Below are 27,573 nucleotides of genomic sequence, written 5' to 3'. Positions count from 1 at the left end.
CATTTCTGCACTCTCACCACAGGATGCAGCACACTCTCCATTGGCACGGTTGCATCAGCACTGGAATGTTTGCAAGTTGGCCATAAGTCTCAGTCTGGACTGGTATTCCACATGACTGCTACTTATATTTGAAAAGTCAGGCCTGAAGACCCCGGACACACTATAAGTGTACCTTCTAGTTTGGTCCTAATTATTACCCGTATGCTAGCTTAGGATATTCAAGTTCCATAGGACGCAATCCCTAACCCCTTACGTCTGTGCTTTCTAGCACTGACATAAGGGAAATGCAGTTCCAAGGTAAGGGAACAAACATTCCCTTACAATGGGAACAAGCCTCCATGAGTGACACCCAACTGCAGGATGCAGCACATGTCCCATTGTCACCACTGTGCCAGTGCTGGAAAGCACTGACATAAGGGGTTAGGATTGCACCCATAGTATTTATTTAAAATCTTTGTTTTGATATTTAAATTATGAAGATAGTGATGCAGACTGTCCAGCTTTTGGAAGTCTTGTGAAACAGAAATCTAAATTTTAAAAAATTCTCTTGTAATGATAAATACTTGTTTTCATGCTTCTGTATTGAGTGATTTGACCTTGTTTTTTGGTTTGTGTTTTGAACTGCATTTTGGCAATGGTTGCTGTTGTATTTCTTCAAAGTGTTTTCTCTTGTTGCTGCTATTTTTGTTTTGGCCTGCTTTTATCTCTCCTTGTTGTCTATCTCTAACCTTATTTTGCCACTGTGCCATTTTGTTTGTTGATTCTTTTAGGCAAACATGCCAGACTTCCCATAGCTTGAGTAAAAGTGGAATGTTCAACTCTGTATCTCTATTTTGTAAACAAAATGTGAAATGTGTGATTTTTATGCATGTATTTTTAAAAATCTAAGGAAAGAAATGCTAAAAATACCTGTAGCTTTCCTCATGTGTTACCTTTGTTTTTGAAATGCAACAGGAAAGCAGTCTCCACTTGTCCTAAATGTACAAATTTTGAATTGGACTCTTGAGGTGGGTGGAAAGGGTGGGTGGGTGGGTGTGTATGTATATATGTATGCAGAGATATAGTCATACATTCTTGTGTATGCAGTACCAGCAGGTGAATTTGGCTATGAACACATTGAGGTCGCCTTTGAAATTAGAGAGCTATGTGTAATTGTTGGCTGATATAGGTGGTAGATGTTCCAAACCGCCAGGTGAAATCTAATTTGTGTGTTTCCAAACTCAAAGAACAGTGTTTGTAGTTCCTTCTGCCATTGAGATGGAGTTTATTGTTGCTTTCTGTGTTTTCATTTTTTCCATCTTGTTAGAAAGTGTAGTGAATCTGTTGAATGGCTTCTTTGCATTAGTTGTATATTACTCCTTGACTGTTCATCTGAAAGTTAGAGTGGAAATAACCTATATTATGGGATTACAGTTTTTTATACACATAGTTTGTGTTTTGCACCTTTTTTTAAGAAGAAGAAATTGAATATTGGAAGTCCCCTTTACAAATTACTGTGGAACTTTTTAGTGAGAGAAGCCTTGCATCAACTTGAATTATATAGGTCATAAATGATATAAATGAAAATGTTTAGCTCAGACTCTCGCTAGGACTAACTAGGAAGTGCAAGAAGTTTTTTAAAAGTGTTTGTATGATTACAAAAACTGCTCTTTATGGTTTGTATGGAACCTCCTGCGTTGTAAGCTCTTCAAGATTCTGTATATCTTGAACAATAGAAGAGACAGGGAATCATTAGCACTTTCTAGCCTTTTAGCAAATTGACATTTTATCAAACCTGGCCTGTGCTATTCTTCAATATGTTAAGCCAGTTACTCATATGCAGTAGTGCACCCAGGGTGCGCTAACTGCTATTAAATTAAATTGTATTCTTAGCTCTGATTTATAGAGGTCAGCAGTAGAAGCACTAGCCTGTCAACTTACTTTACCTGGCAGCAGTTCAACTACGACAGGCTTACCTTTGATTTAAACAAATTTGAGAAATATGTAAAGTTTGGGAAGCAGTTTTGCACTGATTTGATAAAAGAAACCACAAAATGCTGCAGCGCAGGTGCTGAGAATGTTTGAAAGCTGATTGAGGGAAGCAGATGGCTTTAGTCAGTGGCATCCAGCCAAAAGAGCAGGTGCTGGTCATGTGACCACTGGTTACCAGGGTAATCTGATTGCTCTTGGCGTGCAGATGAAAGGAAAGGGGCCCAGTGTTCAGCTGTAGCATTGTATAATTTGTGGCAGTTAGAGCGGAAATAAATGCTGGAAATGGAGCCTCATAGTAGGGGACACTTCTGTCCATGTGTAGTATACACTAGGATGGTTGGAAAGGAGACTGTTGTAAGATTCGGTTTTTTTTTTAATGGTTTTTCTTTATAAATCTTTTCAAATTACACCAAGCATTTTTGAGGACTGTCAGGTTTTTGGAGCGTTTTAGAAACTAAATTGGCTACGTAATGCTCTTTATCGTATGACTTTTTAAAATCATCAAGGCTGTTAAGCTTCTTGCGCTACTGAATAAAAATAATAGAACTGCATTATGTGCTGCAGTAGCATCCATAAGAGACAGATAGAAATACAGTTTGATAAATGCTTTCACGTGATGAACAAGTGTTTTCTTTCTACACTTTTGAGTTCTTGGGTGAAATTTCACTAATAAATCATACTTGTGTCAAGAATGGTGACTACTGAATGTTTGTTTGCTTACCCCTTTCTGATGCAGTTTTAGTATCAGTATCCAAGAAGCAGAATCTATACCTATATATATTGTTTTTATGAACATGTTAAGTGGAAACTGACCTGATCATTCATAATTTTCAATAGGAAAAGCTGCATACATGGAGAGTACTCCTAAAATTCAAATTCCGCTGACTCAGAATTTTTTATGATGTTTTGCTTCATGCATTTGTCATATGCTGTTCAGAATCCCCAAGTTGAACAAAATAGTGGTTTTGCAATCTAAGATGCATTTGGGATGCTGAAAGCAAGTTCCTACCCGAGCTCTGGTGAGGCCTGCTTGCTGCTTCTGCTGACAGCGTGAGAGCTGTGTGTGCACACAGCCCTCTAACCGAGTTGTTCTGGGATGCCTAGAGCTTCCTTTAAGAGAGCAGAATTTTCCCATTTTTAGGCAAGTTCTCCATCCTATTTTAAGGCCCAGTGTGTCCACATGCAGGACAACTATTGGTAGGAGTTGTAAAAGATAGAAAATGACCAGGATACAAAGTCTTAATATAGTTGTGTGGGTTTTGTGCAATTTAATCCTTCAAACCTTGCGGTGAATCTGCTTTCCTACCTCCCCTTCCCCCTTAAATTCTTGGATGTCTAATATGTCAGACTGCTTGACTTGTGTGGTTATCTTTTTAGATTTGTATGGTTTACATTAGTCAGATTCATGAAATGAGCAGGAAAATATATTGCAATGATCCAGTTGGTAGTAAAAATATTATGCAGATGATGTATTTTAAAATATTATTGAACATCTAGCAACGAAATGTTTGCAAATTCATTCTGTCTGATATGGCACTAAAGCATTTTTTCAAACTCTGATGAATATTTGTTTCAGTAACAAGAAACCAGAGTCTGAATCCAGTGTTGTGAAGAAAAAGGTCAACAAGGGAAAAGAAGGTTCTGAAAATTCAGATTTAGAAAAAACACCACCAGGATCACCCCACCCTGAGGAGGAAGATGATGCAGGCATTCAGGTAATACCATTGTTCAGTTTGCGCCTAATTATTGGGTAGAGTGCAGCTTCGTTGTTGGAACCTGCTTCTTAAAGTAGGAGGAGTATTGAACTAGTTCAGTGGTTCTCAAATTCCTACAGGGAACTTGGGAACCTTGTAAGTTTTTGCAGGGGGAGGGTGCCAGTGTCGCAGTGATTGCGGAGGTGTCGCAACCAAAGAACTTATTTACCTACCTGGGGGTAGCACTGGCCTTTGGCAGGGTGCAGCGCCCCTTTCGCAGGTCCCTCACAGCCCCCTTTGCAGGCCTCCCTGCTGCTCCAAACAGCTCTTATCTATGATCATGACCCACTTCCAGGTTGCGATTGCAAAGCCAGGTCGCAGTCGGAGTTAAGAGCTGTTTGAATCAGCAGAGAGGCCTGCAGAGGGGACTGCCAGCTTCCCGCACCCTGCCGAAGGCCAGTGCTACCCCCCAGGTATGTAAAGAAGCCCCTTAGTCATAGTGGTGGTGTCATCACTGCCATCATTGCAGGGCCACTCCCCTTAAGGGGGAATGCCCTGCTTCTGGTTCCCCTGGTGGGTTGCAACTCATCTGTTTGGGAGCCACTCCACTAGTTTATTTCCCTTTCTGAAAGAAGCTTCTGATATTGGACCTGTGTGCTGTCCAACTTCAGAATACAACCTAGTGTGTAAAACAAGTTATCTTGTTTTTGCGACATTTTTGGTTGAGTTGCCTTCTTTTTTGCTGGAAAATCGTAAAATAAAATTAGAGTTCATTTTGGTTTTGGAACCACCTTACTTAAGTTTGAATTTATTATTAGGTTTGAGTATATATTAATTCAGACATAATCAGCATCTCATCTTCTTGTAGATTACTTTATAGATAGCTTAGTGTAACTCAGCTTGTTTGATTTAGCTTCTATTGGTTGGGGAAATAGGATTACAGAAGGAAGAGGAAATGGCCTTTGTGTTTATTTGTTTTTCAGTCTTTGGTACTCCTTGCTCCAATGAAAGAGCTGGTCAGAGCATTATGGGTGCTTTGCACTATAACTGTTCTCTACACCAGGGGTGTCCAAACATTTTGGCAGGAGGGCCATATCATCTCTCTGATACTGTGTCAGGGACCAGGAAAAAATTAATTTATATTTCAAATTTGAATAAATTTACCTAAATGAATTTATAGCAGATGTAGCTTATATGAATGAATGAAGGTCTTGCAGTAGCTCAAGGCTTATAAAGGCCTTGCACAAAGCAAGACCAGTCTTTCGTTCACTACCACTGCTGCATCACAGACGTGAAACAGCAAGTAGTGGAGAGACTGCTGGTCACAATGGCTGTGTACTGCCTCTGAGTTCAGCCATAGTATGTCTCTGAATTCCAGTTGCAAGGAAATGATGATGGGAAAGAATTAAGCCTTTCTCTACTGCTTGTGGGCTTCCCAAGGCAGCTGGTGAGCCACTATGTGAAACAGGATGGATAGATCTTTTGACACAAATTTAATATTCTTATATTTTAATTGGGATTTCTTTTGTCTCAATGTACATCACTTTGCTCTTCTTTACATTGGCTCATTTATCTGCCATGGTGCCTGTTTGCCAAAGTATGTCACTTTTGAATTGCAAATTAACATCCAGGTTGCCAGGATGGGTTTCAAAACATTCATTGTAAATGCACTTCAGATCATGTTTTAGAGACCATTCCTGGTTAGTGTTGACCATTGTTTGCCCAGTTTGAAGGTCATAACAAATATTTTTGCAACTCTTCAGAGTCAGCTTCTGAGTTGATCATCCTGAATAATTGTGTGTCCCTTTCAAATTTGGCTACCTCATGTTAAAATTGACTTTATAATTTTTTATGTCAAATATTACTAGTTCACATTCTAGAGTTAGCTGCCACTCTGCATACTTTATGTACCTAACTCTCTATTCTACATTTCAAAAATCGAATGTTAAATTCCAAGTCTGCAGTTTTTCAGTAGCAGGGCATTTATTTATGAAATTCTAGATTAGGCTTTGGACTCTTGGTCTGAAACTGCAAAGGAGAAAGTGTTTTTCCTGAAAGAAACTCTTCATCTTTCAGTTTTGGGGGGAAAACAGGATTCTAAGTTGGATTACTTAAAGGCTGTAATAGGATTGTAGAGTTCTGTATTCTTAGTTCTCATCTGGGGGGAAAAAGGAACTCCTCTCAAAGATTACACAGATATATTTGGAATATCTGGTGAAATTGCAGAAGCTAGTGGGAGAAATAAGTACATTTTCAGCAGTCAAGGTCTGGGCTTCAGGGTACTGCCCATCTCTTTACCTCTTCAAGATTGTCAAGAGTAAAAACGATTATGCAAGATAAGGAAATATATACAAAATTATGCAGCTTGCAGCCGTTAGGTGTAGATTTCTTATACTGTTATTATGCATAACTCTGATCTTTGTTCTTTCATGCCCAGTGTGATCATAGCACATTCCAGGACTCCATTTTCCCAGGGTGATTTGTTGTAGTTTATTTTAGTATACTACATCACAAGGCATTATAACATGAAAACATTTCCTCTCCAAAGGCTATTCTAAGAAGGAAGATGCTCTAAAAGTTTCAGGTTTTCACTCTGTCTTGAGTCATATGTTTAATTATGTAGATTTGTATCTCACTTTTCACAAAGTTGCCAAAGCCACTTACAAAGTGAACAAAATAGTACAGTAAAATAAAATGCAGACATGCCCTGTTATCCACAGGGGTTCTGTTCCGGATTCTTCTCTCTGCAGAGGCTGGGGATCACAGAAATCGGGGACGCCCTGTAAAAAGTTACAGAAAGTTAGGGAGAACACTAAAAATAGTTCTGTTTACCTTAGCACAGCAAAACCACTGTGTTTTCAGGGCTGCAGGCAGTCTTTTGAGCTGCCGGCTCCCTCTTACTGGTTGCTCAGAGGCTCCTCCCTTCCCCCAATGTCACCACAGAATACATTGTGATGCATTTTCTTTCTGGTCGCGATGCATTCTGGGGTGACATTGGAGAAAGGAGGCGCCTCAGAGCAACCAGCAAGAGTTTGCAGGCAGCTCAGAAGACTTCCTTAGTGTAACTAAACACTGTGTTTACAGTGCTAAGGGCAAACTGAGCTATTTTTAGTGTTCACTTCACCTGTCTTTTTAAAGGGCATCCCTGGTATCCAAGGAACTGTGAATAACTAAAACCGCAGATACTGAATCAGCAGGTACTGGGTTGCACCTGTATTCCAAACACTGTAAAAGTACAATAAAATAGATACTGGCAGAAACATTCATCATAAAATTAATATAAGACACAATATAAAAAATGTACTGAATAAAAATAGCTTCAGTTTCCACTGAAGATCAACTTAAAGGAACAATCTTATTTTTGGAGGTGGAGGGATTCCAGAAGTGAGGTGCCTTCACTGAAAAGGCCCTGTCCCTGTTTGAGGATCATTGAATCTCCATGAATGATGAAGAGTAGGTCTTTGCTCAGTTTTCGTAGGGTTTGGTCAAGTTCTTATGGGAGAAGCTGTATATTACAAATATACCCATGTCTCATGCCATCTAGGGCTTTGTATTTTGACTAACACCAGTATTTTGTATTGGCCTGGAAGTGTATTGGCAACAAGTGGAACTGATATAAGATAGGTGTAATATATTCCATACAGCATATTCCTGTCAGTATCCTGATAGCTTTTACCTTAACAAATTCAAATTTCCAAATTGGTCAAAATTCCAGTCTTCGATCTTCAGAGGCAGCCCAGTGTAGAACGCATTGCAGTACTGTAGCCTGGGTGTGACTGATACATGGAAAACTGAGGCCAGGGAATCATCTTCTCTTATAGAGTTGCAACTGGTGAGCTAAACAAAACTGGTAAAAGGTACTTCCGTTCATAGTCACCTGGTCATCCAGAGGCAGATCCAAGTACAATACACTCCAAGCTCCCATGGGTTGAAGGTGCAACTCTGGCAGCATGTGACTGAGGGAACCATAAGGATATGGTGAATTATCTAGTTCTAAATCTACCCAGCATCTTCTTCCCCTTAGGACAAGTCAAGACAAAATCATGTAGGATGGAACCACATTGTTCAACCCTTAAATGTACTTCCTTCAAAGATGTTAACTAGTTCAGCAGTAAGACTGGGCCATGAGAAAACACTTTCATCCTGCCATGTAATGTGAAGTGAGCCCCTTTTTGAAAGTTTAGCTTAATGGTTCTGGTGGTATCTGCCAGTGGATTGCAACTAATTTTATTTATGCCGTTCTGGTAACAGATAGCAAATAATATTTTTTGATATTGCTTTATTAATTCGTAGCATGGCAATCTTATCGAGAGATCTATAAATTATATAAAGATCTATAAAGTGTTCTGCTTTTTGCTGGATTTGTTTATAGTTGATGGGCAGTTATCTTTCCTGTTGTATTTTCTGTCACCTGTGATTTTTAACATATATGATGTTTCTTTCCACTGATACAATTAAAATGTGGTAGTAAATCATATTTTATCACAAGAAACAATCATTTTCCAGCCTGGAGTAAAGATTGGCAGCCCAATCCTATCCAACTTTCCAGCACTGGTGCAACCACATTGCAGCCCGGGGAAAGGGAACAAATGTTCCCATATCTTAAGGAGGCCTCTGTAACTGCATCCTCAACACTGGAAGCAGTGCATACCCCATAGGCACAGCAGCACCAGCACTGGAAAATTGGATAGGATTGGGCCCTTAGTCCCTTCTTTTGTGTTACAGTTCTTATTTTTTTTTTGCCTTAATGTAAGATTAAGATTTTTTCTTCTTCAGAAGAGGCGCTCTAGCAGGCAAGTTAAGAGAAAGCGCTATACTGAAGACCTGGAGTTCAAGATTTCTGATGAAGAACCTGATGATGCAGATGCTGCTGGGAGAAACTCGCCTTCGAATACTTCTCAGTCTGAGCAACAGGTCTGTTCATATTAGTGTTCTAAAACAAAGACGCAGACTGAAAATCCGGTAACAATTTAGGCTGTAAAAACTTTAAGTGTTGGCTTTCCTTCCAAGGGACTTCCATCTCAGCTTGGCTCAACATGCCAAAGGAAATTAGTTGTTTAGGTTCTTAAAGGCTGTGTTCATTCAGGTTTTCTTTACAAGCCTACAATATGTAATTCCACACAATTTAGTGAAATTAATGGTCTCTGTTGAAAAGTCTAAAACTAGGCTCCAAGGAGACTGAATTTACCTCTGTGAATTCAATGGTCTGGCTTCTATGACTTAATAAACCACTCAAGCTTGTCTCCTGCTGTCAGGCACTATAAGAACCCCTTTATGAAATTACTGTCTTGTAGTAACCAGCAGGGTATGCTTTATTTTCTGTGCAATGTAAATGATGGATAAAATAGGCTGAATAAAACGAAGGGTGATAATGTGAAATGACTCCTGTAACAACCCTTTCGGTAGTGGTCTTTTAATATCACAACTTCGCTAACTTGGCAAACCATTGGAGAAAGTGTGCACAACCTTAAACATTGACTTTGCAATTTATGTTTTAAGCTTTCTTAAATGTTCTTTATGGCATTTCAAACTAACATAGCCAATGAAATAAATGCATGAGAGCATCAATATTGCTTTGACATTTAGGGTTCTTGATCAGCTTCATACTTCAAGAGTTTCATTGTTCTCTGTGAAGTTATTAAACAACCCAATTCTCTAAGGAAATAAGCTTAAGAACCTTTCTGGTTCTGTCTGTTAGTCCATCTTGTGTGCTCCCTGGAGCATTTGGTGGGCCACTGTGAGATACAGGAAGCTGGACTAGATGGGCCTTTAGCCTAATCCAGCAGGGCTCTTCTTATGTCTTTTCTAATAATGGCCAGCCAGATGGTTCCAAAAAGTTTGCACATAAAGCACAGCTCTCCTTTGACATCCAGCATTTGGTATTTAGAGAGATGCTGTCTCTTAATGTGAAAGTGAGAACAACCCCACTGGATCAGGCCATAGGCCCATCTAGTCCAGCTTCCTGTATCTCACAGTGACCCACCAAATGCCTCAAGGAGCACACAAGACAAGAGACCTGCACCTGGTGCCATTTCTTGCATCTTGCATTCTGAGGTAACCTAAAATCAGGAGGCTGCACATACACATCATGGCTTGTAACCCATGACGGACTTTTGCTCCAGAAATTTGTCCAATCCCCTTTTAAAGGCATCTAGGCCAGATGCCATCACCACATCCTGTGGCAAGAAGTTCCACAGACTAACTACATGCTAAGTATAGAAATATTTTCTCCCAACACTCGGTTTTAGCGGATATCCTCTGGTTCTAGAATTATGTGAGAGGGAAAAGAGCATCTCTCTATCCATCCGCTGCATAATTTTGTATGTCTCAATCATGTCCCTTCTCAGGCACCTTTTTTATAGATTGACAAGCCCCAAACGCTGAAGCCTTTTCTCATAAGGGAGATACCTCAGCCCAGTAATCATTTTAGTCACTCTTCTTTGCACTTTTTCCATTTCCACGATATCCTTTTTGAAATGTGGCAACCAGAACCAGAACACAATAACTCCAGGTGTGGATTTACCATCAATTTGTACAACAGCATTATAATATTAGTCGTTTTATTCTCAATACCTTTTCTAATGATTCCAAGCATAGAATTAGCTTTTTTTACTGCTACTGCACACTGTGTCGAAACTTTCATCAGACTGTCTACCCCAAGATCCTTCTCCTGATCCTTCACAGGCAGCACAGAACCCATTAGCCTATATGTGAATTTTGATTTTTTGCCCCAATGTGCATGACCTTACACTTTCCGACACTGAAGCGCATCTGCCATTTTGCTGCCCATTCTGCCAGTCTGGAGAGATCCTTCTGAAGCTGCTCACAATCTCTTCCAGTCTTCCCTACTCAAATACATTTTGTGTTGTCCACAAACTTAGCCACCTCACTGCTTAACCCTGACTCCAGGGCATCTGTGAACAGGTTGAAAAGCACTGGTCCCAGGACAGATTCTTGGGGCACACTGCTTTTCACCTTGCTCCATTGTGAAAATTACCCATTGACATCCACTCCCTGCTTCCTGGTCCTTAACCAGTTCCAAATCCAGGAGAGGACCTGCCCTCTAATTCCCTGACTCTGGAGTTTCCTCTGCAGCCTTTGGTGAGGGACCGTATCAAACGCCTTCTGAAAATCCAGATATCTAATATCCACAGGTTCTCCCGCATCCACATGCCTGTTGACCTTTTCAAAGAATTCTAAAAGGTTTGTGAGGCAAGACTTACCCTTACAGAAGCCATACTGATTCTCCCCCAGCAAGGCTTGTTCATCTGCATGTTTTAAGATTCTGTCTTTGATGAAGCATTCTACCATCTTATCCAGAGCAGATGTTAGGCTGATCAACCTATAGTTTTCCATGACCCGTCCCCTTTTTAAAGATCGGTGTGAGATTTGCTATAAGGAACAACTTGCGTATTTTGATCAAGAGATCAGTGACTTCATTCTTCAGTTCCTTAATAACTCTTGGGTGGATGCCATCAGGGCCCAGTGACTTACTGATCTTTAATTTGTCAATTAGTTCTGAAACATCTTCTCTTTTAACCTCTATCTGGACTTAATTCCTTGGTCAGTAGGGGCCGTTCAGGCAGCGGTATCTGCCCAATGTCTTCTGCCGTGAAGACAGATGCAAAGAACTCATTTAATTTCTCTACCATCTCCAAGTCTCCTTTTATCTCCCCTTTCCCTCCCTCATTTTCCAGAGGGCCTACCGCTTCTCTGGCAGGTTTCCTGTTTCTAACATATTTGAAGAGGCTTTTATTACTTCCCTTAACGTTGCAGGCCATGTATTCCCCATAGTCTTCCTTGGCCCGTATCACCTTCTTACATTTCTTTTGCCACAGTTTATGTTCCTTTTTATTCTCCTCATTAGGGCAAGACTTCCATTTATGGCAGGAAACTTCCTTACCCTTTATAGCCTCTCTAACTTTGCTCGTTAACCATGCAGGCACCCTCCTGAACGTAGTCTAACCCTTCTTCCTTTGCGGTATACACTTCTGCTAGGCCTCTACTATCGTTTTTTTTTAATAGCCTCTATGCATTTGGGAGAGATTGGACTCTTTTTACCTTCCTATTCAACCTCCTTCTAACCAGCCTCCTCATTTGAGGGAAGTCTGCCCTATGGAAGTCAAGGGTTTTTGTGTCAGATTTGCTTGGTGCTCTTCCCCCCGATGTGCATGTTAAAAAGGATTACAGTATGGTCACTGTTCTCCAATGGCTCAGTAACATTTACATCTCTAACCAAGTCCTGAGTACCACACAATATTAAATCCAGAGTCACCTGTTCTCTGGAGGGCTCCTTGACTAGCTACTCTAAGGCACAGTCGTTTAGCAAGTCAAGGAATCTGGTCTCTCTTTCGTGACCAGAGCGTGAATTGATCCAGTCGATATGAGGATAATTGAAGTCCCCCATGATTATAACCGTATCTCTCCTTGACACTTCCTTGATCTATTTCCTTATTTCAAGCTTCCCTTCAGGTTTCTGGTCTGGAGGACAATAGCATGCCCCCAGTATTAAATTGCTCCTCAAGTTTGGTAATTTAACCCACAGTGATTCTAACCTTATAAAATTCTTTGAAAAGGTCAACAGGCATGTGGATGCGGGAGAACCCGTAGACATTAGATATATGGACTTTCAGAAGGCGTTCGACACGGTCCCTCACCAAAGGCTACTAAAAAAAACTCCACAGTAAGGGAATTAGAGGACAGGTCCTCTTATGGATTGAGAACTGGTTGAAGACCAGGAAACAGAGAGTAGGTGTCAATGGGCAATTTTCACAATGGAGAGAAGTGAAAAGTGGTGTGCCCCAAGGATCTGTCCTGGGACCGGTGCTTTTCAACTTCTTCATAAATGACCTGGAGACAGGGTTGAGCAGTGAGGTGGCAAAGTTTGCAGACAACACCAAACTTTTCCAAGTGGTGAAGACCAGAAGTGATTGTGAGGAGCTCCAGAAGGATCTCTCCAGACTGGCAGAATGGGCAGCAAAATGGCAGGTGCGCTTCAGTGTTGGAAAGTGTAAGGTCATGCACATTGGGGCAAAAAATCAAAACTTTAGATATAGGCTGATGGGTTCTGAGCTGTCTGTGACAGATCAGGAGAGAGATCTTGGGGTGGTGGTGGACAGGTCGATGAAAGTGTCGACTCAATGTGCGGCGGCAGTAAAGAAGGCCAATTCTATGCTTGGGATCATTAGAAAAGGTATTGAGAACAAAATGGTGAATATTATAATGCTGTTGTACTAATCGATGGTAAGGCCACATCTGGAGTATTGTGTCCATTTCTGGTCGCTGCATCTCAAAAAAGACATAGTGGAAATGGAAAAGGTGCAAAAGAGAGCAACTAAGATGATTACTGGGCTGGGGCACCTTCCTTATGAGGAAAGGCTATGACATTTGGGCCTCTTCAGCCTAGAAAAGAGGCGCCTCAGGGGGGACATGATTGAGACATACAAAATTATGCAGGGAATGGACAGAGTGGATAGGGAGATGCTCTTTACACTCTCACACAACACCAGAACCAGGGAACATCCACTAAAATTGAGTGTTGGGAGAGTTAGAACAGACAAAAGAAAATATTTCTTTACTCAGCGTGTGGTTGGTCTGTGGAACTCCTTGTCACAGGATGTGGTGATGGCATCTGGCCTGAACGCCTTTAAAAGGGGAATGGACAAGTTTCTGGAGGAAAAATCCATTACGGGTTACAAGCCATGATGTGCATGTGCAACCTCCTGATTTAAGAAATGGGCTATCTCAGAATGCCAGATGCAAGGGAGGGCACCAGGATGAGGTCTCTTGTTATCTGGTGTGCTCCCCGGGGCATTTGGTGGGCCACTGTGAGATACAGGAAGCTGGACTCCAGGGGCGCTGTTCTTATGGTAGAGTCGGACCAGCCTTCAATCTCTACTTTGCTGGATTGTACCCCTTCTTTAACATAGATGGCCACCCCACCTCCAACACACCCGTCCCTGGCCCTGGAATTTATAGTCTGGGATTGTGGTATCCCATTGACTCTCCATATTCCACCAGATTTCCATTATGCCCACTGTATCAATGTTTTCCCTAGTCACCAAACATTCCAGTTCTCCCACCTTGCTCATAGACTTCAGGCATTTGCATAGAAGCACTTGTATATGGAATCCCCCAAGATGGGCTGCTTATTGGCTCCTTTATCCCTGCAAACTCTCCTTGTGCCGAACCGTCTATTGCAGTGTTTCTCAAACTGGGGGTCAGGACTCACTAGGTGGGTTGTGAACCAATATCAGGTGGGTCCCCATTCATTTCAGTATTTTATTTTTAATATATTAGACTTGATGCTACCATGGTATGTGATTACATTTTGGTAGATGTTACAGACCTGTTCTTTCAACAATTTACTATATATATTCTTTTAACAATGATAGTAAATGGAACTTACTCCTGAGGAAGTGTGGGTAGGATTGCAGTCTAGGATTGCATACCACTCCTTTTGGCAGCAAAATCCATAAATTAATATCTGTCAGTCATATTGCACAGAAGCAGTTCATATTGAAATCTTGAAGTTGTGCTTTCCTTTTCCTTTTTAGCAACTGCTCTGTTTGAAACATGATAATTCTGAGCTCAATTATTATGAAAGAGTAAGAATTCACTGTCTATCATTATGATTTTATAAGCATGATAATGTTAACATTAATCCTTTATTCACTAAATTTAAAAGCGCCACTTCACCTTACTCATGAAAACAGCACTCCAGTGTTCACTTTTGATCACTTAAAGATATGCAAGCTCCCTTAAGTTCAGTTAAGATTGGGCCCAACAATTATGAACAAAAATGAAAAATGTCTTGAAAAATTCCTCAGGGTCATAATGCACTTCTCCCTCTCTGCCTTCAAGAGAGTCTTAAAGATCCATCTGTTCTGCCAGATCTTTGGTATGTGATAGGTGGGGCTGGCCTTGTCTGTGAATATGGTTTCTTGAATGGTTATTATTGTGGCTGCTTGTTTGGGTTTTTTTGGAGTGTGTTTTATTGTGTAGTTTTTACTGTGTGTTATCTCTTTTGTTAGCCACCTTAATACCTACTGGCAAAATGCAGGATATCAATAAATGTGACTTAATAAAATTGTTATTAAATAAAGTAAGTAGAAAGCTCTATAAGCCACAAAAGTTTGAATTCTGCATCTGAAACAGACTTTGTTGGCATTTCTAATCATTTCAGTTGCCTTTTGTTTTTGTGCACCTTTTCTGCACCTGCACGTGTAACTATTGTGAAATGTTTCATTGCAGGAATCTGCTGATGCTGAAGGCCCTGTAGTAGAGAAAATAATGAGCAGCCGTACAGTCAAGAAACAGGTAATAAAAAATTTAATCAGACCTTCATATCATGGCACTTTTCATGTCATTGTTAAATTCCTTTTATTCCTTTCATAATTGTTGAGGAGATACTGGAGTTTACTGATTTATAGCAATCTTTAAATCAGCAATTTAAGTCACCAACAAAACAAAAAAAATCCCTGATTTTAAAGTTGTCATTCCTACTAATAATGGATTCAGATTGGTTGAGTGCTTATCAGTTTAGAAGCAAACCAGAATCTCCCAAGAATAAAGTAGTGGTTCCTATATAAGAGACTCTCTAAATATGCAGAAGTGTATAGTGTTATAAATGTTTTAAAAACAGGAAATGATAAAAAATAGTTAAAATAGCTTGTGAACTTTCAAGATTTACAGAAGACAGACTCTTGAGTGAGGATCATTTGGTTTCTTGGGGTTTTGTTCTGGTTTTTGGAAAAAAAGAAAATGGGGAATTGGAGATTGTTGTGGCCTACTCAAGACTGTAGTAGTTGGAGGAAATGTGTGCTGTGAGGTTAAACACCTGTGCCAGCACTATGCAAGAATATGGGGAAGATTTCAAGGAAGTGGAAAGAAGAAAGTATATCCTTCCTATCCTCCCTCACCTTCCCATCTTCACTACAGCCTGTCTTAGGCTGGCTGGAGCCCTGAACATGAGCATTTTTTCAACAGTCTGGGGATACACTTCAGCATTTACTTGAGTTGTACTTGTATCTCCTATTTTGTGATTTATATGTTTCCTGAGTAAATATGCCTACTAATTGGTTGCTCTGACAATTTAAAGCCATATGGGTCAGCAACTAAATAGTCCCTATGCTTCCTAGGAACATAATTCCAAACCTTTGGTCAAAACACTCACATGTCTTTTGCGCTACCTAATTATGTTCTTTCAAATACTGGAGCAGTTGTGAAAATAAAGTTTCTTTCTCTGTTCCCCCCCCCCCACAAGAACCCTAATGCAGGTAAAATGCCCAGAATTTTCTAGAAGCAAAAAGTGATAGTTACTGATAGAACACTTTCTTTATAAAATGGAAAAATTTTTTCAAAGTTCAGCACATCTTAAGGCTGTTTTATCTCTCTCAGTAGAATTTTAAATTATTTCAGCTGGATTGTGTTCTACATTTCCATATTGTTTAGCTGAGTCATAAATATTCACAATTTGTCATAATATTGACTTCATGTGTTAGTATTTTGTTCCCATGATTGTTTCTTGAAAGAAGATTTAACACTGAACTAGCCTTGCCATGAAGTGACCTAAAGTGGTCATATAGAGCCAGTACCCTTGGAGGTTCAGTCAGTGGACAAGTCCATCTGTCAGCCACCCTTTCCAGTCTGATGCTCTGCTGGAGGTTCCAGTCCTGGCTTGCTGAGAGCAAGTTGTAAGAGGATCATGGCAGCAACAGCCCCTTCACCCTTCTCCTCCCTCCCTCTTCCTCCAGTTTTGCTGGAGGGAGAGGAAACAAAAAACTGCTGTTGCTTCAGATGACTCCAAATTACATGAAACAAAAGGAAGTAGTCTCCAGTATTTTAACTGAATGTGTAGTTTTAGTGACCAGAATATTGTTACTGGACTTGAGAAACAAGATTCAAAGTGCCATTCATCTATGACGTAGCTCCACTGCTAGCCTTGGGCAAATCATCACCTACTGGCCAAACTTAATCTCAACAAGTTTTACAGCCCAATCCTATCCACACGTTCCTGGGAGTAAGCCCCATTGACTGTAATGGGACTTACTTCTGAGTAGACATGCATAAGATTGGGCTATTAGGCAGCTACAGTGCCATTCAGCCTTCTTAGAAATAAAGTGGGATACAAACTCAAAACACACTGTCATTCTTTAAAATGGGATTAAAAAAGAAACTATTATTAGGCTATTTCTGTTACCATCTGTTGAAATATATAGAAAAAATTAGCAGTAGGTGAAAAGTAACTGGACCTATGAAATACCTCTCTAAAATCCGATTAAAACATGTAAAGTTAGTCTTGCTCTATCTAGCCAATTTTGTCTACTCTGATGCTAGGTCTGTAACACGATCTGAAGAACTTATCACTTTTGAAGTTCTGAGCTGCTGTAAACTTGACGCATCCTCTGTATGAGGCTGTTAATTCTTCTTTTATCTTCTACTACTATTGAAGTGTCGACCTGCCAAAAATTGAAATAAGCATCTTATGTTAAACTTTTATTTGTCATTTATATGTTATAAATTATTTGGTTCTTTTTAAAACTTTACAGTTGGGTGATAGTTACACATGTCATGAGTAAAACCACAAAGAATTATTTTTTATGGTAAGAACAAAAGCTACTGGAATAGCTAAGAAAGCAACTTTAAAGAGGATGATTCAGAAGCAGTCACCTTAGGTGATATTAAACAAACCTGAAGATTAGTTTTATAAGGAATTGGAACAAGTTGAGGGGGGAAAAATTGAACAAAAAGGTTCAGTAATGGCTAGAAGCATATTGTATAATGGAGCTGAAATTGAGAGACAGAGAGAAGTTTTCAAAAACCAGAAGGAGGTATGTGAATCTATTCAACAGAAGATTAAGTACAGTAAAATCCATAGTAGCTATGAAAGCATTAATTAAGATTCTAATAGAATGAATTACCTTATTGACACAGTTAACGGAGCATTTAGCAGTTAAAGCTAGGAGGAATCAAATTAATATGCAACATGCCAGAAAACTTAGAAGAGAACAACTTAATTGTTGTATTTGCAGAAATAGTTAATAGAAGTATCTGGATGTGGACTTTACTGGCTGTATAGAAATTGATGCTGCCTTGAGGATTCCTTTAAAGCATGCAAAAACTCACAAGTGAGCAAAAGATGTTTTGATAAGGTTTCATAATACATCCATTCGATATCAAATGATTAAAAAAGAAAGATGAGTATTTGGTGTTGATAAGTGGATCAGAGAATGTTATACTAACAGTTAAGCTAACTGACTTAGGTTTCTTAGCTAAAAAGAAGTTTGCTGTCCTGAAATTGCTGCCAATCAATTTCCTTATTACAGTGTTCTAGGATTATGAGGGATGGAGACAGATTTATTTTTATATATATTATACATACATGAGCCTTTCCTTGTCTTTCCTCATAGACAAGACATGTCAATCACTTGATAATTTTGGTTGACCCTCCTTTTAACTTCTTTTCCAGTTCTAGAGTTTTCTTGCTGAGATGGGGGAAAACCAGATTATACATACTGTAATATTCCCAATGCAGATATATCATAAATGTATTTAAAGGCATCCCAGTACTAGCGGTTTTATTTTCAATGCCTTTCCTCATAATCATTAGCCTTGAATTTACCACTCCTTCATTCTGAGAGGATGTTTTCACTGAGCCTGTTCACCATGACATAACCATGACGTGAGAAATTCCCATCAACTAACTGGCAGGTCACTTGCTTACCTGAGAGGGCCAGATTGGTGGAGCACTGAAGAGGTGAGAGGCAGACTATAGAAGGTGGTGGGGGCCGAATGGGACAGCTCAGAGATGGCCAATGAGATTGGTAAAGCCCAGGTGGCTAAGCCAGGCGGAGATACCATTTCAGGAAAATCAATACCATTTCAGGAAAATCATCTGCAAAGAGACCCTGACTAAGATAATATTTGAGGATCAGAAGGTGGACAGGCGGCTGAGCTGTGCAGAAGGGCAATGAATGCAACTTATATGGACCTTGGAACAAGTCCTGCTGGGCCAGACTAACAGCACAATCCTAAACTGCACTTGGTCTGGCGCAAGTCCCTTGTGCCGGCCCAGGAAGGTTGCAAATGTGCCTTAAAGCATGTTTGTGCCTCCTCAAGAACAAGCCATGCCAGCGCAAGGAGGCTGAATCCAGCCTCCATGGTGGCTTATGTGGCAAACCTTGCATTGGCCCTGCTGGGCCAATGGAAGGCTCTGGGGTGGGCAGAGAAGAGGTGGGAGGGAGGTGTTCCTATGTGGGGAGAGGGAGAGTGGTGGGTGGCCCTGGGGGCGGGCAGGGAGTGGGAGGCGGGACTGGGATCTGGCAGTTATGCTGGATCCCAACCCCCGTTTCTGGGGAGTTCGTAGCAGCTTGAAGCCACTCTACTCTCCATTGACTTATGCCACCTCAGGAGGTAGCCCAGGTTCGAGACCCATTGGAACCACAGCATCTTGCCCAGGGGTAAGGGGGAAAGTTTCCCGTTGCCTCTGGCTGAGCCGATTCAGGCCTCTATCCTGCACTAGATATAGCACAAGCCTCTTGTCTTGCCTGTTCCAGCGCAGGGTAGGATTGTGTCCTAAAGGTCCATGCAGGCCACCTTTCTGACCTCATCAGCAGTCATCCAGGTGTTTTCGAAAGCCCCTAACAGGCAACAGCACTTCCATGCTTCTTGGTCTATACTTTTTTGTATTTGGAGATTTACAGGTTGAATCTTGTTATTCACGAGGGTTCTGAACTCATGTGGATGTTAAAAATTCCATTAAAGCAAATCTATTTACTAGGCAATTTAAAAACAGCCTTGCTGACCTTTGTGATGTAAGACAGAATCATTAGGCAGACAATCCATCAATCAGTCTCTCTCCAGGCACTTAGAAAGGCTTCAGTCTGAGCCAGCAACCCCTCCCTTCACCCTGAGCACAGAACTGAGAAAGAATGCAAAGTGATCATCATTCTTCAGCGTGCTCAGAGGGAAGGGAGGGGTTGCTTGCCTTGGAGTGAAGCTGTTCTGAGTGCCTGGAGAGAGAATGATTGATTGTCAGCCAGCTGCCCTCCCTCGCATTAACAAGGCTATTGTTAAATACCTTTTTTCCTTTAATTTAAAGAGCCCTTCTCATCGCGTTGAGATAACTGTGGGGCAAAAATCCGTGAATAATTAGGTTATACCTGTACTGCCCTTGAACTTGGAGGCTCTATTTAGCTATTGTGGTAATAGCTAAAAGTGAAATTAATGTGTAGTGGCACATTCAAGTTTCTTTACATTAAAAGTGGCACATGGCGTGTTGCGGGTAGGCCACCTTTGCTATAGTAGAATCATCTATTGCTGTTTCCTGTGTGTGTGTGTGTGTGTGTGTGTGTGTGTGTGTGGCAGATAATCTAATTGTTCAGATCTTGAAGGCCAGACACACTGACCTTTCCCATGCTTACCACCGTTTTATCATACCCCTCAATGCTGTTTTCAGAATAATCCAGTGTTCAAGCTGATATGTTTAAGGTTGCAGGAAGATGGGAGACAATCTTAATTTTTGCTGTTGGCATTATTTTGGTCCCCAAATCCTGAATTGTTTTTGATAATACTATTTTAGGGAAGAAAAAATACAAGTTGCTTACCTGAGCTCAGTGGCTAGGATAAAATGGGTTGATAGTAAGGAAAACAAATCAAGCTGAAGATAGTGTTATACTTGATCTTGCATGTAATTTGCTTAGCTCTACAGTTTTAAAGATTTTCTTTGACTTGTATAATCATTTTAAGAATTAGCACAGTACAAAGAGCACAATCCAGCTAAAGTTAAGTACTTTTGATCTCAAAGAAGGACATTTAGTTGTGTTTAGAGCAGTGGTTTTCAAACTTTGAGGGATCTTTACTCCTTCAGTAAATCTTTGTGGGGGAGGGGTTAGGACAGCAATGCAGTCCTCAGGATCACATCACTGGGGGGGGCGAAGGGGGTGCTTGCCACTTACTTATAAGTAGGTAGGGCTGCTAGAGGCTCAGGAGGTGTGGGCCCATTGCAGGGCTCCCTGAGGCATGGAATCTTCAAACAGAAAGGTCGCAAAGCACCTTCTGCAAACAGGAAGTGCTTTGCGATCGATCCATTTGAACAATCGAAGCCTCGGGGGGCCCTGCGCAGGGTTCCCCACACCTCCTGCAGCCTCCAGCAGCCCTACCTACTTACAAGTAAGTGGAAAGCATCCCCCTTAGCGACGTGATCCTGGGGGATTGTGTCGCTGCCTCTTCCCTTCCCCCCTCCTTAAAGGGATAGGGGAACCTTTATACAAACTGATGAATCGCAACCCACTAGTTTGCAAACCACTGGTTTAGGGTACTTCTTCCATTGAAATCATTGTGACTTCAGACTTCTTTAGGCAGAACTATGTCCAACACTTCAACCTAAAGACCGTATTAAAATGTGAGATTTTCACCCTATACTTCACTTCTGTTCAATCAGATAATGATGAAAATTAATTACATGCCATATATCCTGCTTGAATTGGCTGTGTTGATACCTAGCGTTAGTTGAAGGTTCTGGGTCACAACTTTGACCTTAAATGCAATATTTTGGGTGTTAACTTAATTTGGTTGCTCTGAATGTGAGGTATCTGGCCAGGGTGGATTTAATTGTACAATTGAGAAAACTAGTATCATGAACAATGACATTAAAACTACAACTTAAAATTTAAGGTTCACTTTTATATGGCTTCTTATTTAGCAGTGTTAACGATATGGAAGCATAAACCACCGTTAAAACACTACTTGAACATGTTACAAAAACCACAATATAAAGTTGCCATGAGCCAGCCAAAAATAATACATATGGCATTCAGGAGTGCAGTTGCTAATTGGCTGATGCCTGAGAAAATGGTACACTTGGCTTCTGCTTAACGCTGTGGGTTTGGCAGCAAGCCAAAGTTGGGGTCAGGTTGTTGTGAATGAAGCTGCATGTGGTTAGGGAGGAGTTAAAATGATTCATGTCTTGGAAATTGTACTAAGCAATGCAGAATGTCCGTGGGCAAGCAGCTGTAGGAAGCTCTTTACCTATACCATTCTCATTCTCCTTCTTTAAAAATACCATACAGTAATTCCTTTTGTTAAATTGCAGGCTATACTACTTTTGAGCAGCAGTCTATACTTTGTGTAATTTGGAGTTGATATTTAACATTGTTCATTGTTAACACCACTGATTTTTCTTTATAGATGGAGAATGGAGAAGAAGTAGAAACTGAAGAATTCTATGTAAAATACAAAAATTTGTAAGTAAGCCTAAACTTCAAAATCCCCCCCACAGTCTCCTAATATCTGAAATTAAATTTAACATACCTTACTATTATAGTCATTCAGCATAAGTTACTGATATATGGAACTCAGTCATAAAATAATTAATGGGCAGTTGATCTGGAGTTCAGAATTGAGGATTAAATTTGTAATTGCTATAATTTTTCAAACTATAATTTTCACACTCCTTCATTGGGAAGGAGTACTTATTCAGATGTATTTGTAATGTGCACTTATTCTGTAAGAACATATGATGCAGGGTTTGATTTTCTTCATTTACCATAACTGATCATATACATTTTATTTCAATGCTAAATTGAAATGTGACAAAAGTATGGGAGGAAAGCCCATTCTGGGAGGACATGGTAGCTTCTGGCTTATGCTGAACTTCCAGAGCTGGTCTGCCACCTTCTGTATAGCAATCCCAGTTCTCTAGTGTTTTCTCTCTGACAGAGACTTTGACATTTGCCCCTTAGAAGAGAACTGCAGGAGAAGAAAAAAAGAGAATCAGAAGGTAGAATGTGGCAACAGAGAGTGACAGGCCTAACTCTGGAGTGAGCCTGCCCTGGGAAGACATTACAGCTTCTGGCAAACTCCAGATTGGGTTAAGAGTTACATCAAGTCTGAATTATCCAATAGGTCAATGCCAGTCTCTCCAAGCACTGTCTTCTAGGTTTCAAAGTGTTAGAGCAGCCAAGAAGCTTCAGGGTCTGGGAGGCAGAATTGTGGTAACCTGTAATTATTCTGACCTAAATTTTCTGCCCAGCAGTTGCCAGGTTTTGAGTTTCTCTTTTTGAGTCTAAGTAGGTAAGACAGGTTAAGGATGGTCTACCCTACCATATGTCCCTCTGCCTAATGTTCTTCCTAGGTGAGATGGTGTCAGAGATGTGTTGGAGTCCTTCAAGATTTTGAAGCTGGGTGATGTCAATTTGCATGCTGAGACCCCTAGAAATGGGGGCCTCTGGATTTCATGGCCACCCATATCTTGGGTGATATTTGCTCCCATGAATTTGGCTGGGAATACTCTGAATTTGTTTTCCTCAGGGCAGATTACTGGTTATTTGTAAGTGGAAGAGATTAGTATCGCTCTATCGCCATGGGCAGAACACCATATTGTAGGGTTTGGGCATACTGAAGATTCTGACCCATTGGGGTGAGAGTCCTATGAAGAAGATCTACCCTGGAGGCTTGTGGATTCTTGATGACTTGGAGGAATTTGCCTGCTGATGTTGCTGACTATTTTGTTGAGTCCCTTATTGACCTATGGAATAGGACACAACTGTTGTTGTGTCTGCCCCTTGGTTTTAGGAGAGCAGAGGGCAATGAAGTATTCTGCTTGGCAGAACACTGATGAAAAACTTACAATGAGGCTAATCAGATATGAGAGATTTCCTGTTTTAGGGGCTACTTCCCTGGGTTATAGCAAAGAACATTTACTTGTCTGTCATCATTGTTCAAGCAGAGTTGAACAGTGGAACTTTTTAAAGTGGTTCAGGGCTAATTTTCATCTTGCCTCTTAGAGAAGAGGTTCCCAAAGTGTATGGTGTGATGTTCTGGGTCATCGTGAGGCATGCCTAGCAGTGAGATATGCAAAAAGTGGTAGGAAGCTCAGCATGTCTGGCAGACCTGCTGCACATGGTTTTCACATGCTTGGAAAGACCTGTCCGTCCTGACCCTCTTACCACTGTTTGCAGGCTTGCTTCTGGTCGCCAAACCAGAAGTGAGTAGAGGTGATGTCATCACATAACATGTTTCACACCATCACCGCTCACTTCTGGGTTCCAGGCTCTGTCTGTAGCGCAAATGGCATCGTGAGCAAGGTAAGTTTGGGAAGCACTGCCTTAGAGCAGTGTTTCCCAAATTGTGGGTCGGGGCATGATTATTGGTGGGTCATGAAACTGATAGCTGACCCAGAAAATGTTTTGGGAAGTGTAACTGAGCTGCATGTTCATGTTTATTTGTGAGTAGGTGACCTTGCCTCAGTTCACCTCAAAGGTCAGCCTGAAAGAAACACAGTGCCACTAGAATGGTCCTGATAAGATGAACGTAGGCCCCAAAAACACTTGAGAAGGAAGTCTCCCACCCCCCCGAGCTGACAAGGAAAATGTATTGAGCCCTATGGAAAGCAAAACTAAGCTACACATGCATATTTACTCATCTGTAGGCAAATCTACTTCAGCTCTTATTGAAGGTCAGGCAAAGTGGAACACACGGCCATCAGAATGTTCCCAATTTGAGCTCAACAAAAAGCTCCAGAAGGCACCCTCCCCCATAGTAAAAAGGGTAAAAATAGAGGCTAGAGCAGCTGGTAAGATGAAACCTTTTCTTTTGTCTTGTAAAGCTAGGTGGGTCCCAGTGGAATTTCATTTTAAAAAGTGGGTCCCAGTGTATAAAGTTTGGGTGCCGTAGGCGCATGAGATGGCTTCCTGGATAGTCCAGTTTGCAAGGTCACTTTGCAGATGAATTTGCTGTCATTTGTCCCAACTTGGATGTGAGTTTGATAGTGCCTATTCCTCCTGCAAATGCTTGTCATGTTATTTTGAATTCTTGTCCAATCTGAAGACATGGACAGGATTTTTCAAAGCTTGTGGTTGTCCATGTACACTCTAGACCCTTGTCTTTCCTGGCTCATAAGTATGTAGTGGCATCTCAAATCCAGAGACTTCTGGCTTCAATCTGTCTTCACGTTATAGTTTGGGGTGATATCTTTGAATGCCATGGTGGATTATCTATGCTGCAAAATGAATAGCGGAATGTCCCTGTGTTGATATTGTGGGATCTCTTAGCAGCCTTCAGTAATGTTGATCATGGTAGCTTTCTGGAGCATCTTGTTTGCATGGGGCTTGGAGGTATCATACTTCAGGGGCTCCATTCCTTCCTAACAGGCAGATTCCAAAAGGTGGTACTATGAGATTCCTGTTCAATATCTCAACCATTAGTCTGTGGCTTCCTTTAGTGTTCCATTTTGTCCCTTCATATTTTTCAACATCTCTAAATTAAGACATTAAAGATAACACTGGGAAGTCATCCAGGCTTTTGGGATTTGGGTGTTACAAATATGCAGAAGACACTGAGCTCTAATCTTAATTTCCACCTCTAGCCAAAAATAGCTGAATCAATGTTAGTTGTAAGGGGTGGGCTGGATGAGGATTAATGCATTGAAATTAAGTCTACTATTAATAAGGAAGCCTGTGACTGAGAAATTGGATGGTCAACTTCCTTTAAAGGATCAGATTCAAAATTCAGGGATGCTCTTTTACTCAGTCTTGAATCTGTTCAGGTGACAGCTGTGCCCAGAGTGCCTTTAGCCAGATTAGGCTGGTATGTCAAAGGCATTTTTTTATTGATAGCCTGCTAGATCTGGGTATGGTTACTCATGCACTAGTGACTGAGTTTTTGCTACTGTAGCACACTCTGTCGCTGCCATTTTCAACCTTTTTCATCTCATGGCACATTGACAAGGCGCTAAAACTTTCAGTGCACATCATCAGTTTTTCTTTTTTAATTGGCAAGGTACACTGTGCTGCCAGCAGGGGGGGTTCACTTCCCCAAAGACCCTACTAATAAATTATCCTCCCCCAAACTGCTGCAGCACACCTATGGACCATTTGTGGCACACCAGTGTCCCATGGTATACTGGTTGAAAATTGCTGCTCTACGCTGCCGGAAGACTGTTTGGAAACTACAGAGAGTATGGAATTCAGCCATTCAGTTATTGACTGGAGCCAGGGGTTGTGACTATGTAACAACTGCATAAACCCTTAACAATTTGGAATGTAAATACTTGAAGGACTGTACCTCTTCTGTGCAAATCTGCCTACCATCTGTGATCATCAAGGGAGACTTATGTGGGTGCTGTCTCCTTTGGAAATATGACCATTGGTGACTCACAACAAGGTGCTTAGTGGTGGTGCCCAACTCATGGAGCTCCCTTCTTGGGGATCTTAAAACTTCTTCTATGGTTGCATTTTGGTGGGGGTGGGAGGGGTTAAGATTTAATTGTTTCACCAGGCCTTTGATTGGTTTCAGGTTAATTGCTTTACTTCTCTGTTTTGTTCTAGTTTTGATCTTGATTGTTTTGTTGTATTATTGAACGTTTTAGTGCTATGAGCTGTCTAGGCAGGGTAAAAATATTTTTTAAAATAGAGTGTACAAAATGTTGCACTTGGCTGCTGAATTTAAAGAGAACTCCAGGTAAACATGTGTTGAAGTTAAATTATTTCTTTTTTAGAATTATGCAGGAAATCATTTTAACTTTGAAACAGAAATTTGAGCCTCCAAGTAAATTTGAAGTTCTTGCCAAGATTACTAATAACACTATTTTACATAAATAGTAAATATCAAGCTGCGACTGGTAAGGAGCATTGTTGATTTACATGTTTGTATTTGTTTTCCTTCCCTCCATTCCATAGCTCTTATCTTCACTGTCAGTGGGCATCTGTGGAGGTGTTGGACAAAGACAGGAGAATTCAGCAAAAAATTAAAAGGTTTAAAGCAAAGCAGGCCCAAAATAAATTCCTTTCAGAGGTATGATTTCTTTTTGTTACCTAAGTGATATATTTTAAGTCTGAATAAGATTTCAAACCTAGTGACAGTCTTGTCTCCATCACTTCATGCTTAGTCTCAATATTTTCCCTTACTTCTCCATAAACCTTTTGCTTTCCAGTGGATATCCTCGGACCTGTGCCAGCTCATAGAGAAGCTGAGTCAGGAGACTAGGAAGGGGATAGCATCAAGCACAAGTTGCCCACACTAGATGCCCCTCCTAACAAACTTTCCATCCTCCCACCTGCCCCATTCCACCCCCACTACTGCCTGCCTGTTGGTGGTGGGCCCACAGCCTCTGCAGCCTCTTTGGCGGTGGTCCAGAAGTGTATAACTTTGCATGCTTCTGGAGTACCTTTTGCAACACTGGAAAGTGTGTTCTATCTTCAAAATGTTAGTTCTGGTAGAGGTGCCCAGCAATACGATTGGGCCATTAGCTTCCTAATTTTTTTAATATAGCATTATGTGTAGATTCTGGAAATCTAAACTATTTACATTCTATGTTAAAGTGTGAGCAAAATATCCGTGAGGTTCTCTACCAAGCATGCCCAATACATTTTGAAATGAAAGCAGTTAAATTGTGATTTAAACTACTAAGTAATACTCCTCTATTTATAATAATAACATGCAACATTTATGACTGTTCAAAGTGCTTTACGTACATTATCTTAAATCTTTAAAATAACAGAGATTTTCATCCATTTTTCTAATTTATATTCTCAGTGGTTGGTGTACAGTATACTTTACAACATACTGATTTATAACTAAATATTCCTCTTTACTTACCTGGAAAGTTACATTAAAACTGTTTTTATTGAAAAGTGTAGTTTGAGATCACTAAGGGCGCAATTCTAACCACTTATGTCAGTGCTTTCCAGCACTGGCATAGTGGTGCCAGTGGGGCATGTGCTGCATCCTGCAGTTGGGTGGCACTCATGGAGGCCTCCTCAAAGTAAAGGAATGTTTGTTCCCTTGCCTCAGAGCTGCATTGCCCTTATGTCAGTGCTGGAAAGCACTGACATAAGGGGTTAGGATTGCGCCCTAATTTGTAGAAATGCTACGTATTCTTGTTACCCTAAAGCCTCTGATTGCTTGG

General features: G+C 40.8%; 1 protein-coding gene across 2 annotated transcripts in view; it reads left to right on the top strand.

Annotated features, from left to right (window-relative positions):
- Positions 1-27,573, top strand: part of CHD7 (chromodomain helicase DNA binding protein 7) — a 203,079-nt gene that overhangs the window by 118,552 nt on the left and 56,954 nt on the right. For both annotated transcript variants that reach the window (XM_066625985.1, XM_066625986.1), the window contains exons 5-9: positions 3,548-3,686; positions 8,442-8,579; positions 14,919-14,984; positions 21,855-21,910; positions 26,345-26,459. In XM_066625985.1, the coding sequence (XP_066482082.1) occupies positions 3,548-3,686; positions 8,442-8,579; positions 14,919-14,984; positions 21,855-21,910; positions 26,345-26,459 (514 nt within the window). The remainder of the gene's footprint in view (positions 1-3,547; positions 3,687-8,441; positions 8,580-14,918; positions 14,985-21,854; positions 21,911-26,344; positions 26,460-27,573) is intronic.

The sequence above is a fragment of the Tiliqua scincoides genome, chromosome 4 (genome assembly GCF_035046505.1).
Source record: "Tiliqua scincoides isolate rTilSci1 chromosome 4, rTilSci1.hap2, whole genome shotgun sequence".
Taxonomy (NCBI): domain Eukaryota; kingdom Metazoa; phylum Chordata; class Lepidosauria; order Squamata; family Scincidae; genus Tiliqua; species Tiliqua scincoides.
This window is presented reverse-complemented; position numbering and strand designations above follow the sequence as displayed.